Source organism: Bactrocera latifrons, unplaced genomic scaffold, assembly GCF_001853355.1.
Source record: "Bactrocera latifrons isolate USDA-ARS-PBARC rearing strain unplaced genomic scaffold, ASM185335v1 scaffold_142, whole genome shotgun sequence".
Classification (NCBI taxonomy): Eukaryota; Metazoa; Arthropoda; class Insecta; order Diptera; family Tephritidae; genus Bactrocera; species Bactrocera latifrons.
Window position 1 is genome coordinate 820,989 of NW_017534875.1, and position 16,426 is coordinate 837,414.

Here is a 16,426-nt window from a genome sequence, read left to right on the forward strand (position 1 = left end):
TCGTATTTGATCCAATTTTCGTCTCCTGTTACTATTCGCTTCAGAAATGATTCGATTTCATTTCGTTTCAGCAAAGAATTCCAGACGTCCATTCGGTCCATTAAATTTTTCACAGACAGTTCATGTGGTACCCAAATATTGAGCTTCTTTTGGTAGCCAGCTTTTTTTAAATGGTTTAAAACTGTTTGATGAAGCATATTAAGTTCCTTAACAATGTCATGGCTGCTCATGTGACGGTCGTGATCAGTCTTTTCCCTAATTTCATCGACTTTTCCAGCGATAGGTCGACAAGAGCGAGGTGCATCTTCCACATCGAAATTTCCAGTACGAAAGCGAGCGAACCATTGTTGTGCTACACGAACTGATACATCATAGGCTCCGTAAACTTCACAAATTTCATTGGGGGCTTGCGTGGCATTCTTCCCTTTTTTAATACACAATTTTTTAAATATAGCTAATTTCTTCATTATTTTCACTAATTTTTGATTGGTGCGATTGGTAGCACTTGAGATATACGACTGCAACGACATCTATTGACAAAATACGAAAAGCCACTCCCAATTGAATTAAATAAGACAAAATTAAAAATTGTTTTTTTGGAGCCGTGAAGCCCATGTTATGCTTAAAAGAAATCCTGTTAACGCTTTCGATCTATTATAACTTTAAAAAGAATATAATAGATTTATCTATCGAGAGGAATAGCTGAGGACTGTGAACATTAGCAAAACAGAGCATACCGTTAAGTTTTTTTGGTTTGTTGAACAGATCAGACAGCTTCCACTTCTAGGCAAATATTGTAGGGGCCATCACAGAGCACCTACCGTTRAGACTGCAAATTCGGAAAAGTGGAAAAATGTATTCGGCGTAATGTAGAGCATGCGCGAAGGGTGAAGAGATGCTTGAACATTATCTATGGGAATGCCCAAGATTCAACCGGATGATACGGGCTATATTCAGCGGATCTAAGTGCTGCAATTTAAGAGACAGTGGGCAGCTATGGTGGAAAAAAAATCAGTATTTTTTTATCAAATCCATAAAGTTGTGGAGTAGGGATAAATTTGGTTAGCCCAAGATAGCTTATGTGCGACTGCCTGCCGTCTGGCTTTCAAGCGCCTTATTTTTCAACAAAACGATCAAGGTTTATTGCCGGAAGGAAGGAATTTGTCGCTATTTCGAATYAATATTTCGGTCAGTACCAATAAAAAGCATGCGAATCTTGAAATTAAGAACCACAGAGAACTCACGTTTGTAAGTTTCTTTTTTTGAGTTACTTCAAAATTCGACGTTTATACTTCATTTGGATGTAATTGAAACCAAAATTGAACCAATTGCTTATGATTTAAGGGAGTTATTTGTATAATAATTGTACTTAAAAGGCTTGAGAAACACATAATAAAGCAAGTGTTAATTTATTTAAATATCAATACTGAAAGCTCTTTCGATTACTCATATAAATGTTTAAATATCTGAGAAACTTCAAAGTGGAATATACATATATTACGAATTCAAAATCAATCACAYCTCAACACACATATGCATTTCTGGGTATAAAAGTTGATAGCCATTACTAAATGTTATATTTATTTTGACACTTATTACTTAGCTTTTAGTTAACTTAATTATTTAGCCATACGCTAGAGCTCCTTGACAACTTCACCATGAAATATACAGTTAACGTGACRAGCAGACACCTGCTTGCAATTTAATCCACCAGACCTGCTTGGAATACGAAATCACATTAGCACACCTTCGAGCGAAGTGAATATTTACTTAAGTAAAGGGAAGMCCCTTACACACACTAATATGCAAGTATATTTACTGGAGTAAATAGATAGTTGCTTGCCCTGGAGCAAGAGATGTAAGCGCAAATATGGTGGAAGCCAATACATACCTGCATATACACAAACATRCAYWCATATAAATGTGTATGTGTGACTATTRGTATGACTATCTATTTGTGTAGATATTATATACATATATGTATTAGGGTGGGTGGAAAATTTTAATTTAMTGAACAATATTAAGAGCTCACACTTTGACAGGTTTATTTCGTCATTTCAGACGATAATTTCATTTCATTTAAGAAAAAAGTCTTAATTCTTTTTGAGCCACCCTAATATGTATRTATGTGCATCTGTTCACGCTGATAGTGAGTCCTAATATATCAGCGCTAAGATATAAGTATCTATWTGTGTATTTTACATATATACATACATATATTAGGGTGCGCCGAAATTTAATTTTAATTTCTTTATTATTTAATTAATAATATTATTAATATAGGAGCTCACACTTTAAGGGGCTTATTTCGTTATTTCGCACGATATATTTAAATAGTTCAAGAAAAAAATTAAAACTTATTGGGCCACCCTAATACATTTATCTGTTCACGCTCATTTTGAGTCCTAATAACGCAGCGCTTAGATGTGCATAAGTATCTATTTGTGTATATTACACATTAACATATATTAGGGTGGGTCGATTTTCTTTAAACTTTTTTATTACCTTGTTATAAATATTRAGAGCTCATACTTTAATAGGTGTGTTTCCTCAATTCGGTAAACRATTCCAAGTTATTCAATAAAAAAAATTTTTTTTGTTGACTCACCCTAATACATAAAATTATCTGTTCACGCTCGTATTGAGTCCTAATAATCCAGCGCTATCAAATATCGATGCTGTTTAGATGCGCGTACAGCATATTAGCACTTAAGTAAGCATGCTTATAACTGCATAAGTAGTTGTAATGCCATGTGCATACACATACTCACACACCTATGCACGTAAGCATATTTGCAAGCAATTACTAAGCGCTATGTATATTAAATTACCTTTACGTGCTTCCTTTGCCTTCGAGCAGCATTAACTGCAAATAAGTGTAATGCAGACACACTTWCATACACACATACAGACACACCTGTATGTTTATGTACATATGTATGTGTATATGAGTGTAATTGAATGGCACGGCGCTTGGATTTTGTCTGGCATGTTGTTAAAATCTTCGCTGTAATGTGCTCGTAAGTCGTCAAATAATCTTATTATCGCTTAAGTATCTAAATAGCTAAGCAATATGCTCACACACGCGCACTTTCGCACTTATGCACACAGGCAAGATTTGGTTTTAGTGCGCTAGTAAATATGAAGACCATATTTTGTGTTAACAACAAAAACTAGACAAGTTCAATTGCCAATCACTTGAGATATTGCAAGATTAGTTAGTAGTAATAATATATCTACGAGTACTTGGRCACTATAATCAACCGATTCCGATGATTTGTGRGCGGAAAATGTCTGTTCGTCGAAAACTTTTTCGGTACCGAACTTTCTWACTTTGAGTTCTAAAAYATATCTTAWGGAGATGATGGAGATTTATATKATATACTTATATCATAYCTTTACCWTAGAAAATYTGCTTACAGAGTGATCTGTTTACACTGGTACTATAGGCGAACCTTAGCGAAACATAAAGCGGCTTACGAAGGTTTTTTGATGTCGGCTACTCCTTGCTATAGCCTTTAATAGTCAAGTATATACTCTGTAAAAGGTTAGATTAGRATAAATGGTCGATCTTAACAGGAACAGTTTTGAACGCCGATCCCTTGTGTTACCTAAAACTCCTGTAAAATAAATTATATGGCCCTTACCAAACGAGAAAGTGAAACTTAAAACGGTTAATGTCAATTGCGCCAATAAAGAAGGATAATGACAATTTCGATTTGATTTAGGTTAGATAGCTGATTAACGAAGGCCATCAAAAAGAGGAACTATTGTGTTMGAAATACAAATTAGCATAGATGTTTAATTTCCATTCCGCGAGCTTGGTGGGATGTCAGAAGGTATCCAAGTGTTTAAGTCTTTAACCCCAAACGTTGGACAATCAAAACGGAACTGTTRGGTTGTTTCCACCTCATTTTCTTCCATACAGCTCCTGCAGATGGCGTCTGGTAGGATTCTCAGCCTTACTGCATGGACGCCAATAGCTCAATGGCCCGTTAATAGTCCCCAAAACTAGGGTAAGGGCGCTCCTTACCGAGCGAAAGGTGCTAGTGACCACTTGCGATCGATCTTGGACCAAAAGTGTCTTTCATGGCATGTTCCGATGGTGGCCCAGCGCTGGCCAAGCCTCCTCGAAGCTCAGCTATTTAGTAGTAGAACTTAACAGGATACGAGAGCACCGRTCCCTTCCCATTCTACCGATAGCGGTTCTAGGGTGCCTYTTCTTGCTACCWCATCAGTTTTACAGCTTCCTGGGATTCYGCTGTGGCCTGGCACCCATATCAGTCTTATCACAAAGACACTCGATTTATATTTTATTTTATTTATAGCGAGGTTAGGCACTCTTTAACCAGCCCTGAACGCACTGTTAATGAGTTTAAGGCTAGTATTTTCGCTCTGCTATATGAATGGATGGTTACTTCTCTGAAGGAGGCTGCACTCCGGAGCAGTAAATCTATTACCGCCTTGAGGGCTGCGACCTAGGCCTGGAAGACACTGCTATAGTCAGGGACTCTGAAACTGGGTTTTTTAGAGATCTCCAACCTTTCCCCCATAAATATCTTTGTGAGAGTTCTTACTTTAAATACGACAGTGGACAAACGTCGTACGAACTGTGCTATTTTAAGTTTGCAAAGTAATCAATTATGAAAAGTGAGYCCGGTTTCATTATTTCCACAATTCAAACGTGTCTGTCGAAGTTGTCTCCTAAATTTCATAAAAATACTATACCATTTTTCAATAGAGAATCAGTATCATACTTGGCAGACATTTTGGGAGAACAGTTTTGTTTCTATAAAAGAGAGTCTATAAAAGAGAGAGAGAGATTCTGGGCGATGCTGATTTGGTTTGTTGACTGGATCTACAGTACGTAAATTTCATATGCAGGTTTCATATCCTCAAGTCTAATATATAAATCTCTAGAGTTGAGTACAGCATTAGTCAGCCTATGAACCAAAACTTATTAATATTATTAGTGTTTATGTAATTTGAGGTTTACATTTCTTTTGCCCCTTCTTTTGTAGTATAACATCTGAACCATATTATTTTTTATTTAAAATCACTTCGAAATATCAAGATTTTCTAAAATCAATAACCTTAATCTCTGTCATCTCAATCAGTTAACAGATTTTCAAGAAGAATATTCTCTTATGAACAAACACTCAAGCAAACGTGTCAATTACATCCAACAGGCGGCAATGTGTTGACATTCCGTCACACTTAGAATTAAGAGCAATATTACCCAACACATATACAAACACACTCACCAAAAATCAAAAAAAAAAAGACAAATAAAATCACAAATCAAGTTGAAATCATTGAAAATCCACTTTATAAAGAAAAGTATCAATTTGCATGCCTAATTCAATTGAGTTCAATTTTCGAAAAACTCCTCGTGCAAATCTGTGAGCTTTTCAAGTTAACCAAATGCCATTTTCTAGAGCATACAAAGCCGCATAAACTTACAYATACATACATATACATATGTATCTAGGTACATATCTGTAGACTCTACACTTTTTTCACACTTAAAATTCAGCGCATAAGGCAAATTTTGTTTAAAATGAAAAACGAAAAAATCAAATAATATCAGACTCATTGATATTCCCCAAAGGCCTTAATGCCAGTGAMAATTACAACAGCAATAACAACGAACGTGTTTTGTCACGACAGCGCAGGACAAGAAKTGATGATGGTGAATGATACGGTATGCTTTTGGGGATAACGGTAGAAGGTATGCGAAACTGGCTGACAGACAAGTTGTTGGGATATTTTGTTGTAGGCAACGCATGTACATATGTATATGATATAGTATGTAGGCATGTTTATTASCAATGTTGTTGTTTCAATGTCATAGCTAATCTGTAGTTGGGTTTTGCTTCATATTTTTTTTTAATTTTAAAATATATATCGAGTTCCTAGAGGTTTTGAAAGACAACTTTTTCTAAAAAATCATAATGATTGAATGACTAATATTTTCTAGACCAGATTATTTGCCGTTTTCGACCCCACTGAGTTTTGAATTCAAAATCAGAAACATTCTCATTGAAATTTGATCATTGTATCATCTCCTTACTTCTAAAAAAGTGCGAAAAATGAAAAAATATAGGGTAATCGAAAAAGTCTTTTCGTATTTCTAATCAAACTTCAACTTATTTTTTTTTTTTACAAACTTTGATGACACAAATTTTGACCATTTTGGTTTATTTTTTGCCATTATTTCATCAGCGTAAAACTTTTCGACAAGTAATTTTCACAAGCTTCTCTTGAAGCCAACTTTACTCCATTGGGGATGTTCTCCATTGATCGAAACAAATGATAGTCCGATGGTGCAAGGTCAGGACTATATTGTGGATGCATCAAAGCTTTCCAGTTAAGCTCTCCACTTTTTGAGTCATCAAAGAAGTGGTCTAGCGTTGTGCTGATGGAAGACGTAACCCTTTTTGTAGATCAATTCTTGCCGTTTTTTTCGATTGCTTGCTTCAATCTCATCAGTTGTTGACAGTAAAATGTAGAATCAATCATTCTACCAGGATTTATTAATATTAATATTTTTAAACTGAAACTTTTAAAATCCGCCTAAATGTAGGCCACAAATTTTTATTCAAGCATTATGGTGCAAAATCGTAGTCTACAATTGAGCTAAAGTCCATGAAACTATTGTTATTCTAATTCTAAGATGTATATTATAACAATTAACCGCAAAAACACTTTTAAAATGATACCRTATATTTGATATTTTCAACTTTTATGTAAAATTTCGAAAAATTATCAAATATTTTCGAATTATTTTAATTTTCGTGCTTACTACACGCCATAAATTGAATTCTCAACAGCTTCATAACAACATATCAATGCATGCAGAGAGCCATAAAATCAATTTTACTGAACATGTGAAACACTTAGAAGCCTTAAACGTATAGCATTGCAAACATAACGGTTAAATGTGCGCATATCTGGTAAAGTACTTATACGCACTCGTACAAGCCACACAAAATGCTCATACTCTCCCATACAAAAGTCAATATGAGCGCAAAAAAAGCTAAGATCAAAATAAACGACAAGCAAAGTCTGTTGTCCTCCATAAGCTAGGGTAAATCAAATTCGAGCAAACGGGGGTGACGCCGTGTCACGGCTGTGTTCGCGTGGATGTGCGACTACAAGTACCACAGATATTGGCTGGATCGAAGTGTTGCGCACRAGGGTGTCTTGATGCTGTAGCGCTGGGCCAAAGCTGCTCTTGATTAGGCCACCGAAGAGTGTGCTTGCCACCAACAGTACAACAGTAGTTGTTGTTGTGGTTGTAACTTGTTTGTTGCTGGTGTTGCTGTTGCTGCTGCAGTRACAGGAGGAGTAAATCCTTTAATGATGGTTTTTGCCGTTATACCAACTGTCTGAAAATTGAATTATCTCCATTATGTGCAACTAACGAACAAACGATGTGAATGCCACGAGAAGACACACAACGAAGATACACACACACACATCCGTACAGGCTGCTGCAGTCAGGGTCAGGTGTAGAGTGGATGTAGTGAGCACATATATGTATATACATATGTATATGCAATACGTTGGCGTTCTTCTTGTAAATACTGTCACTTCTGGTTATGGTAAAATTACGCTGCTGACTGGGGGCTCTTGCCGTCGCTTGTTGATAATGTTCGATATTGCTGTCGATAGAACAAAAAAAAAAAAAAATCTTCTTTGCTCTTGGCCTCACCGCCTAAAACTCCCCAGTGCTCTTGCGAGATTACGTGGCTGTCAACGCGTACCCCCTTAACAGCTTAATATGAGTAAATTGTTGTTGATGATGATGAAGTCACAAGTGATGACTATGCTAGAGTCTGAATTAAACACGCAGATGAGTGTGCAATGAGCAAGCAAAATAAAGAAAACAAAGATGTAGAAAGAATATAAATGTATGTGTGTATATAACGGTAGAAAATCACAAGCGCAAACGGAAAGTTGGCAGGAAAATTCGTTAGCAAATTTCTGTGTGGGGTAAATGGCAACGCTTTTGCTATTAGGAACACTATATTTGTGTATGAGAGCGTTTATATGCGCTCTCCAACACACTCTCTACATGTTTGTGCGTGTTTGTTTCTGCCGTAAATCGTAGTGCACACATTTGAATCAATTTGTAATAAGGATTTGTTAATCCCGTCTCTTGACAAGTGCGGTTAGTTTACCGTCAAAGAGGTGGCATGAGTGTTGTTTTTGTAGCAAGAAAGCGTAGAGGTGGAGGGCGCTTGTCGGCATGCTAAAATACGAAAATTTGCTGCTTGATTTTCAAGAAGAGTGTCGGGGGTGTCAATGGTTGTTGGTTCATTGGTTTTACATGACGTTAAATATATATACACACATACATGGAATATATGGATGTGTTACATACGATTGTGTGTAGCAACTTGTGCCACCCTGTCTTTGATTGCCTTCAACGACTTTGCTTGCGTTGTGGATTACTGCTGAGTGCTTTGGTATTTCGGGCGAGCTTCGCAGGATAAGCTGTTATGTATACACACGCGTACATTTAAAAAGATCTATATATGTATATGTGAGAGTGAATATTCACCAAGTATTCGATAATGCATACTCTTGTGCTTAATATGCTTTTGCTTTGCTATTGATTTTCTTGCTGCTTCTGCCCTTGTTTTTGTCTTTACTTTTTTTTTTTTTGTTATTTCGACACATTTGACACAGTCGTTTTGGGATTTGCACTCAAAACTTAATTTGTGCTAATTGCCGCATCGTGCTGCAGGTTAAATATACAACAACAACAAGTGAGCTTTTTGCTTGTATGCAGTTGTACATTCATTTATATAAGCAGGTATGTAAATACCAACGTAATAAGGGTGTGTCTCAATTGTTGCACTTATTTGCATTTTATTTTATTAAAATGGCGGCCGGGATTGCGTAAGTTGCTGAGATATAATATAAGATATTTCAATATACCTTAGGCTTCAGGGCCGTGCATTGATTATAAGTGAATCATTTTGGTGTAAGAAATTTGCATATCAAAGATAAAAATATTTATTTATGAAAACTTATTCTCTTCTTCCTTATTTTTTGAGATTATTTGACATCCAAGACCAAGATTAGTTTTACTTTATTACATACAGTTCGTTTTTCATTCTTTCTTTACCTGACTTACTTATCCTCTCATATCTATTATTTCATAATTTCCTTACTTGCTGATCTTTCAATCTTTTCTTATACTAAATGCTCTCATTCTCTTAATAACAAAACCAATACGCATTTACACTCATTASTTTTAAGCTCGTATACATATATRAATGTAAGGATTGAAAATTTTTGTTTTAATTAATAAAGTTATATTCGTAAAGAATATACCTGTTATTATGTATATTGAATAATACAGTACATTCTCTCTAACAGCAAATAAAARCATAATAGACATAACTATGTTATGTTATCTATCAACTGACCATGCAAAACAAATATRCAATATGTTAAGACCTAAAACTTTTACATGAATTTATTGCTGTTAGTAGCCACTGCAGTAGAGTAACATCTCCGCTGTGCTGTTAAAGGCAGAGAAAACAGGTAAATTGTATGTTAGTTCATTTGAGTGTAAAGTTGACATTGTAAACAATATGTTCAGTCGGCGAAGTCAATGAATTCGTTAACACGAAAGGACAAAATTAGAATTTAGTGCGAAAAAGTTGTGAAAAAGTGTTTTTGGTGAAAGTTAACATAGTAAATATAAAAATATTTAAATAATTCAATCAATATAAACAAATGTTGGATGTATGCAACCCAAATTATTGATTTGCAATGGTAAAGAATGTGTATAACAGCAAACTGTGTCGTTCCAACTGCGCCGCGTGGTTTGGTTCGTTAACGTGTTCGCACATGCACATTGCAGACAGCATTTTATTATTGCTGCTTACAAGCGGCATGAAATCAAATTAAATTGATGAAAAGCAGTTTTAATCAAATAAAAATAGTTTTTTTTAGTATAATTGATTAAAAGTGTGCCCATGGAGTGTTTATTATATTAAAAGCATTTGAGTGCCGGTTCGTGTTCGGGTCGTGTATGCATCTTTTGTAATCGTGGTTTTTTTTTGTAGCAAAAGCAATTAGTATTTGGTAGAAACAAATGTTATTTAACTGCTTGTACCAAATTCGTGCGCGTGTGAAGTGAATTTTATATCGCGAGTGAAATATTAAWCGTTTTTAATKGATTGTTTGTGTTAAAATAAAACAACAACAATAATTAACGCATAGGTGAGTTTTCGGTGCCAATTTTAAATTATTTTTATTAATTGAAATTACAAAAATGTTCTTTTAATATTAGTATTTTTATTATTATATTACTAGAAAATAAGTGGTTATATGGTGAGATTGTAAATAAATTTTTAAAGATTTGGTTTCCTTATGAAATATTTAAGGGTGCTTATGAACAATATCGTTGTTATTCTTGTAAGCCTCTAATTTTTTAAGTCACGGATATTCACCAAGAAAATTCTMCGTCTTCTCCAACTATATTAGGCGACTGTTTTTGAAATTTAAATATGCCATATTTTCATCAAACGCTGATATCTCACACTCCTTATTTAACTCAATAAAAATTGTGTATACAACACGAAGAACATATGTATGTATGTACATATTTTTACCTTACCAAGAAAATGGTGCCAAAAGCAAATTTCAACAACACAAACAAATTGAATTTTAAAGCAGTTCCTCACAAGTAGGTACAGTGTGTGGCATGAATAAAGCAACAACAACAAGAGCCGCATAACTCCTGAATTGGCCGCAGCAAAAGTTGGCAAAATTATTTTCTAATTTAATTTTCTTTTCGACGCCATTTTGTGGGCATCGACTTGAGAGCGGAACGAGTGGCAGTCATACAAAATATCATCTGCTTTACTTGTACGAGTATTTTGTTGGCATTAACATAAAGTGAAAAGCTGACAAACCTTTTCGAAGTAACGMAACACGCAGTCAAAATAAACCGCACACTTGACCCTTAAGGCACTTAGGAATTACAGYCAGCCGAGAAGCACAGGTTATTTGTAGCTACACAAAATACGTGGAGTCGTCTGCTGAAGTCGTGGAGACGTTTCCTTYGCCAGTACGCTTCCGGCCGCAATTTCTACGCTTTCGTGTTGTTTGAACATTTTGTGTGCCGTCGCCGCTCGACTCGACGAAATTAATTTTCAATTTGTTTTAAATAAATAATTAGGTAGCAAATTGTAAAATTTAATTTCTGAATGTGGCACATTCAAATAAGAACGCACCAAGTGAAATGCCAAGCAAGCCAAGTGAAAAGGTTGGCAAACAGTGCGTTGCGAGTTGAAGGTTGTCGGCGGCGGTTTTGTTCACTTTTTCATTAAGCTGTTGCCGTTGTGCTTGTTGTTGTCGGCGCCATTACTAATTTTCAACGAACGATAATCGGATTAAGAATATTGCGCCGGAAAACATTTGCTAGGCCACCGTACCGCCACGCCGTCCTCCACCAGCAATTCGGCATCATGACCTTCCTTTGGCTCCACATAACTTRGTTACTAACCTGTGTTTGTTCGTGCCTGCGCTTCCTTATTTATCTATGCAAGTATTCATATATACATACATACATATATATATACTATCTATCTGTGTAATAAGCGAGATTTATTTGTGAGTCGTTTAACATTTGCCGAGTTAAGTCTCGGGGGAACTGTGTAATGCGTAGTAATGTTATTTAGTGCCAACAGCTGTTTATGCTCATACCACTTTGTCCATCTTGGCAGCCATTTTACTCTTTTACCTACGCTTCTGCTCGCTTACTGCAGAAAAGGTTAACTAATTATATTTGTGAATGTATATGTATGTGTGTGTACACGTAATTATGTGAGTTTGTCTGCTAGCTGCTATCCAAGCTTGCGTGTTCGTGGCTTGCTAAGCGGTTTTAACTCTCCTTAGTTTGTAAAAATCAGAGCTGCTCCCAGCGCCAAAAAGTATACTTATCATTTACATGCTAATTAATATTTAATTTGTTGAATAAAGGAATTTGTAAGTTTACTTTGCTCACTAAATATTAGCAATGCAAGCGTTGGATTGCTGTAGAGGGCTGTAGAGGGTTGGCTTTTCTAAAGAATTTGTGTTCTGTGTTAGACCTACTTGTATATGGATGTATAAAAAATATTAAAGAGCGAATTTATAAAAGCAGCATTTGGGGAGGAGGAGAAATATTTGTATCCTCGCGGTATTTAAATATTATTTAATTKGTGAGCTCCTACAGTTCTTATTTTCATAAACATTACTGTTCAGAGAATTTTATATGTGCACAGATATTGCAGCATGATTAGAAGACTTTGAGGGTTTGATTATATTGCTTACATTCTTCTGCGAATCCTTTCAAAAATACTGTCTGCTTAATTTCGACCATTGAGTTAATTTTKGAGGGATTATGGGCTGTGACAAAATTGAAAACCATTAACCCGATAGTCGAGTCTACGTAACCGGAACGAGCCCGGATTTTTTTCCGGTCAAAAACTGTCAACAAAGTTGTAAAAAGTATTTTTGGATATTTTTAAAATACATCACAAACTCTAATTTCTACAAAATAAGTCGGAATTTTAAGTATTTTGCGAGTTTTGTAGAGTTGGCAACATGTGCATGTTGGCTGGGCATTTCAAAATCTTAACATTATATATATTCTTAGTAATTTTTTTTTTAAGAAAGCAAGTGAAGTATAGTTTTTGATCCCCTTCTCTTTTCTTCAACTTTTAAATTCGATTTTCTACAAAATAGCCTCTCTCTTCTGACTACTAAGTTATATAATTTTAATTCCCCCCTGACTATACAACAAGCTTATAACAGCTTAAGAATGCCACAGGTGGAATAAGTAGACTATATCCTCTCACTAACACGTACATATAGTATATGTATATTTYTATTTAATGCATTTTGACCACTTTCTTATATATTCGTCTAAATTTTTATATTTTCCTCTCTTTTCATATTTAACACTACTGCGGTGTAAACTACACAACCACAGATGCAAGTTACTCGTATCATCCTTCCATACATGATGAGACATTCGTGCGACGTAAGCAACGACGTAATCGCACCACATTCACATTGCAACAGGTAAGTACGCCGCCACGTAGAGTTTAAGAGCGGATTATTTCACTTTTAGCAGTTTTAACTAAAACCAGAATTATTTTACCAGAATTTTTGCTTATTTATTTGGTTATTTCTTCACCTACATGCAATTTCTCATTATTAATTTCACGAATTTTCTTTGCTTGGCAGTTGGAAGAGTTGGAGACTGCCTTTGCGCAGACCCACTATCCGGATGTGTTCACACGTGAGGACCTGGCGATGAAAATAAATCTGACGGAAGCGCGCGTTCAGGTGAGAAAAACTTAATGTTTGCCATACTCTAGCTCAGTTAGCATGTGCATAAATAAAATTATCCCCTCTTTTGTTTGGGTAAATTGTAATGGACGTGTCTACTTCCAGTTTGCAACAAAAAATATTTAAATGAAATCAAGATGGGTTATGAATTTGCAGGCAGCCGAAAAGGTCATAAAATGAAGAGTGAATTTCTTTTCCTGCTAAGTGTTTGTATGTATTCGCATCAGAAACAATATAGATTCATAAATCGTATCAAATTTCACTTACTCAACCAGTTGTGCTACGCAGCTACGGCGCTTCGGCTGACGGCGCCTGCCAACAGTTATTCCATTCATAATCAGCCACTCACTCATTCAGGCAGTCAGTTATGACTGCGTTCCCCCCTCCRTTTGCGCATTTATTGCCTTTTTAGCTGTTCGCCTTCTCAGTTACGCCTTGTGATCAAAGAGCGTGTATGTGCTTTAGATTTTTTATCCACRTTGATCCCTCCTATTGCTTTTACACTACGTTTTTGCTTCAGTCCTATCAATTTGTCTGTAGCAACTTAGCCACTGCCTGTTAGTTTATTATTAATGCATGTGCGTATGTAARAAATAAATATTTTTTTACAGTTTCAAAATTGAAGTAATAATCCTAAAGAAATTACACGTAAAAAAATAATGGAAAAGAATTTCAAAAAATTGAACATATAATAAAAAAATCTATGAAAAACGGATTTCCAAAAATTTTTTTTTTTTAATTTGAAAAGCGTAATYTATCTTAAAACAATTTAACATCCACTTCAAAATCACTTTCTGAATCAAGTCTAGCAAAATTAAACCCTTTTAGTTTTTAAAAAAATTCAAAAAGTTCAGATTTTTGGACTTATGCATTTATCATGCAGATGTTTTCGTCAAGGAAAATGTAGACTTGGTCGATACTTGAGCCACAATTGCTTCAAGTTAAATACTCGGTTGAACTGGAAGGGAGTTTATTTCGAAAACTATTTGCAAACTGACATCTTCGAAGTGTTCGAGAAATCTTCATAGATTATTTGCTAGAAAAGAAATATCGAAGCCTAGAAAGTGTTYTACAGGTAAACCTCGAAAACCTTGCGGAACGAAATTCATTCTCTCAACTATGTTTCTAAAAATCTCTCGATCGAAATATGTAGTCTTAGCTGTCTACCACTTAAGTACATTGCAAAATACTTCGCCATCGATCGAGGTTCTCATAAGCTTTGGTAATATCCTTGCAATATTTATATATTAGTTTGTCAAAAAAGTCTTGCGGTATTTTCGCTAGTTGGCGCTGAGAGCGCGTAGTTCTAGTTTTATTCATATCGGGTCGTGCTACACCTTTTTCTAAAGCTCATTTCACGCGCTAACACGTTTTTTGGTTGATTGTCGTTTCTTTTAAGTCGTTCGTGAGTTATAGCGTCGCAAACATGAAGCAAAATAAAGGGAAAATACGGCATATTTTACAGTACTACTACGATAAAGGCAAAAATGCATCTCAAGCCGCCAATAAYATTTGAGCAGTTTATGGACCCGATACAGTTTCCATTTCCACCGCACAACGTTGGTTTCAACGTTTTCGTTCTGGTGTAGAGGTGGTCGAAGATGCGCCACGCTCCGGAAGGCATGTCGTCGAAAATTGCGAAAAATCGCTGAATTGATCGAAAGAGACCGGCATAGTAGCAGCCGTAGCATCGGTCAAGAGCTGGGCATTAGTAAAAAAAAAAAAAAAAAAATTTTATAAACAATTGAAAATTCAATGAAAAATACCGCAAGACTTGTTTGACAAACTAACATGTGGTACATTGGTTGAAGCTGGTGGACTCAAGAAGACCAAAACTCTACCATGAGAAGTTCATAACTTCAGATTTCTAATATATTTTTATAAASTTAAGTTAGTAGAAGGAAGCCGGCCACCCTCGTATATTCATATTAACTCATTTCGGCGACAAATTATAATATTTTATCATAATACAATTCTTGCAGTGTATCATTTGACTCATAAAAAAATTATGACTCAAATTGAAGATTTCTCACAAAGAAATCCCCAAAAATGGTTGCATTTTTTGTTTTGTTTTGAWAATTGAATATTCACGTGCAAAATGAATTAAAATAGGTTTTGTCCTTACTATTTGTTATTCTGCAGAAAAAAGGATTAATTTCACTGAATTGTATTTTACATCAACAAGAACATAAAGCTCTTGCAAAAGCACAACAAAGGCGATAAAGATGTAAATATAAAGGCTTTTTTWWTTTTTTTTTGTCTTATTTTGGCCTGTGAAATGGACGACAATTTCACCTTTTTYGCATGCATTTTTTATGATTTCATATTCAGTGAATTTAATCTACAAATTCGAATATAATTTTGAATATGAAAAGGCCAGCCGTCGCTGTCAATGGAGTAGGGGACGCATAAGAAACTGAATTTGTGATGGGGTTACTCAGAAAGGTATTGATATTTTTATTGTGATGGTCCGTTTGGGTTATAGTAGATGAAGAACCAGAAAAAATGTCAATTTAAGTTGAGAGACTAGTTCGCGTATATGCGGACACACAGACATGGTTAATCGGCTCAGCTCGTCGCGCTGATTATTTGCTAATATATGGGTATATACTTTATCAAAACTTCGACAAAACTTTTTAAAAACTTCGTGGCAAACTTAATATATGCCRTTCAGGATATTATAAATTATTTCTTGCTTCTATCTGAAACTAACAGCTAATATTTTACGTCTACCTTGACTTCACATGGCAAATAAGTCAGAGTTCTTGAGGAATAATAAAATCTAGACGAACGTATTTACATATTCTCACAGGAGAAAGAAATCTTGGTGGTTAACCGACCGACCCAAAACGTGAAATTATCCAAAGAACCGAAKTATTCTGTCAATAAATTCGTCTTGGCCGTGGTGCCGTCTTMTTGAAACCAAATGGTGCCGAGATCACGGGCTTCAATTTTAGGCATCAAAGAGCCGGTTATTAAGGTYAATGCGATAAAAGTCGCTACTAACACTTATGTTTTCACCGGCAACATTTTTGAAGAAGTATAGACCAATGATTCCACC

General features: G+C 35.4%; 1 protein-coding gene across 1 annotated transcript in view; it reads left to right on the forward strand.

Annotated features, from left to right (window-relative positions):
• The window catches only part of LOC108965578 (homeobox protein aristaless), a gene marked incomplete at its 3' end in the record, with an annotated part of 84,864 nt that overhangs the window by 49,744 nt on the left and 18,694 nt on the right, over positions 1–16,426 (forward strand). Inside the window, 2 exon segments of the mRNA XM_018928100.1 lie at positions 13,004–13,095; positions 13,261–13,362. Coding sequence (XP_018783645.1) covers positions 13,004–13,095; positions 13,261–13,362 — 194 coding nt within the window.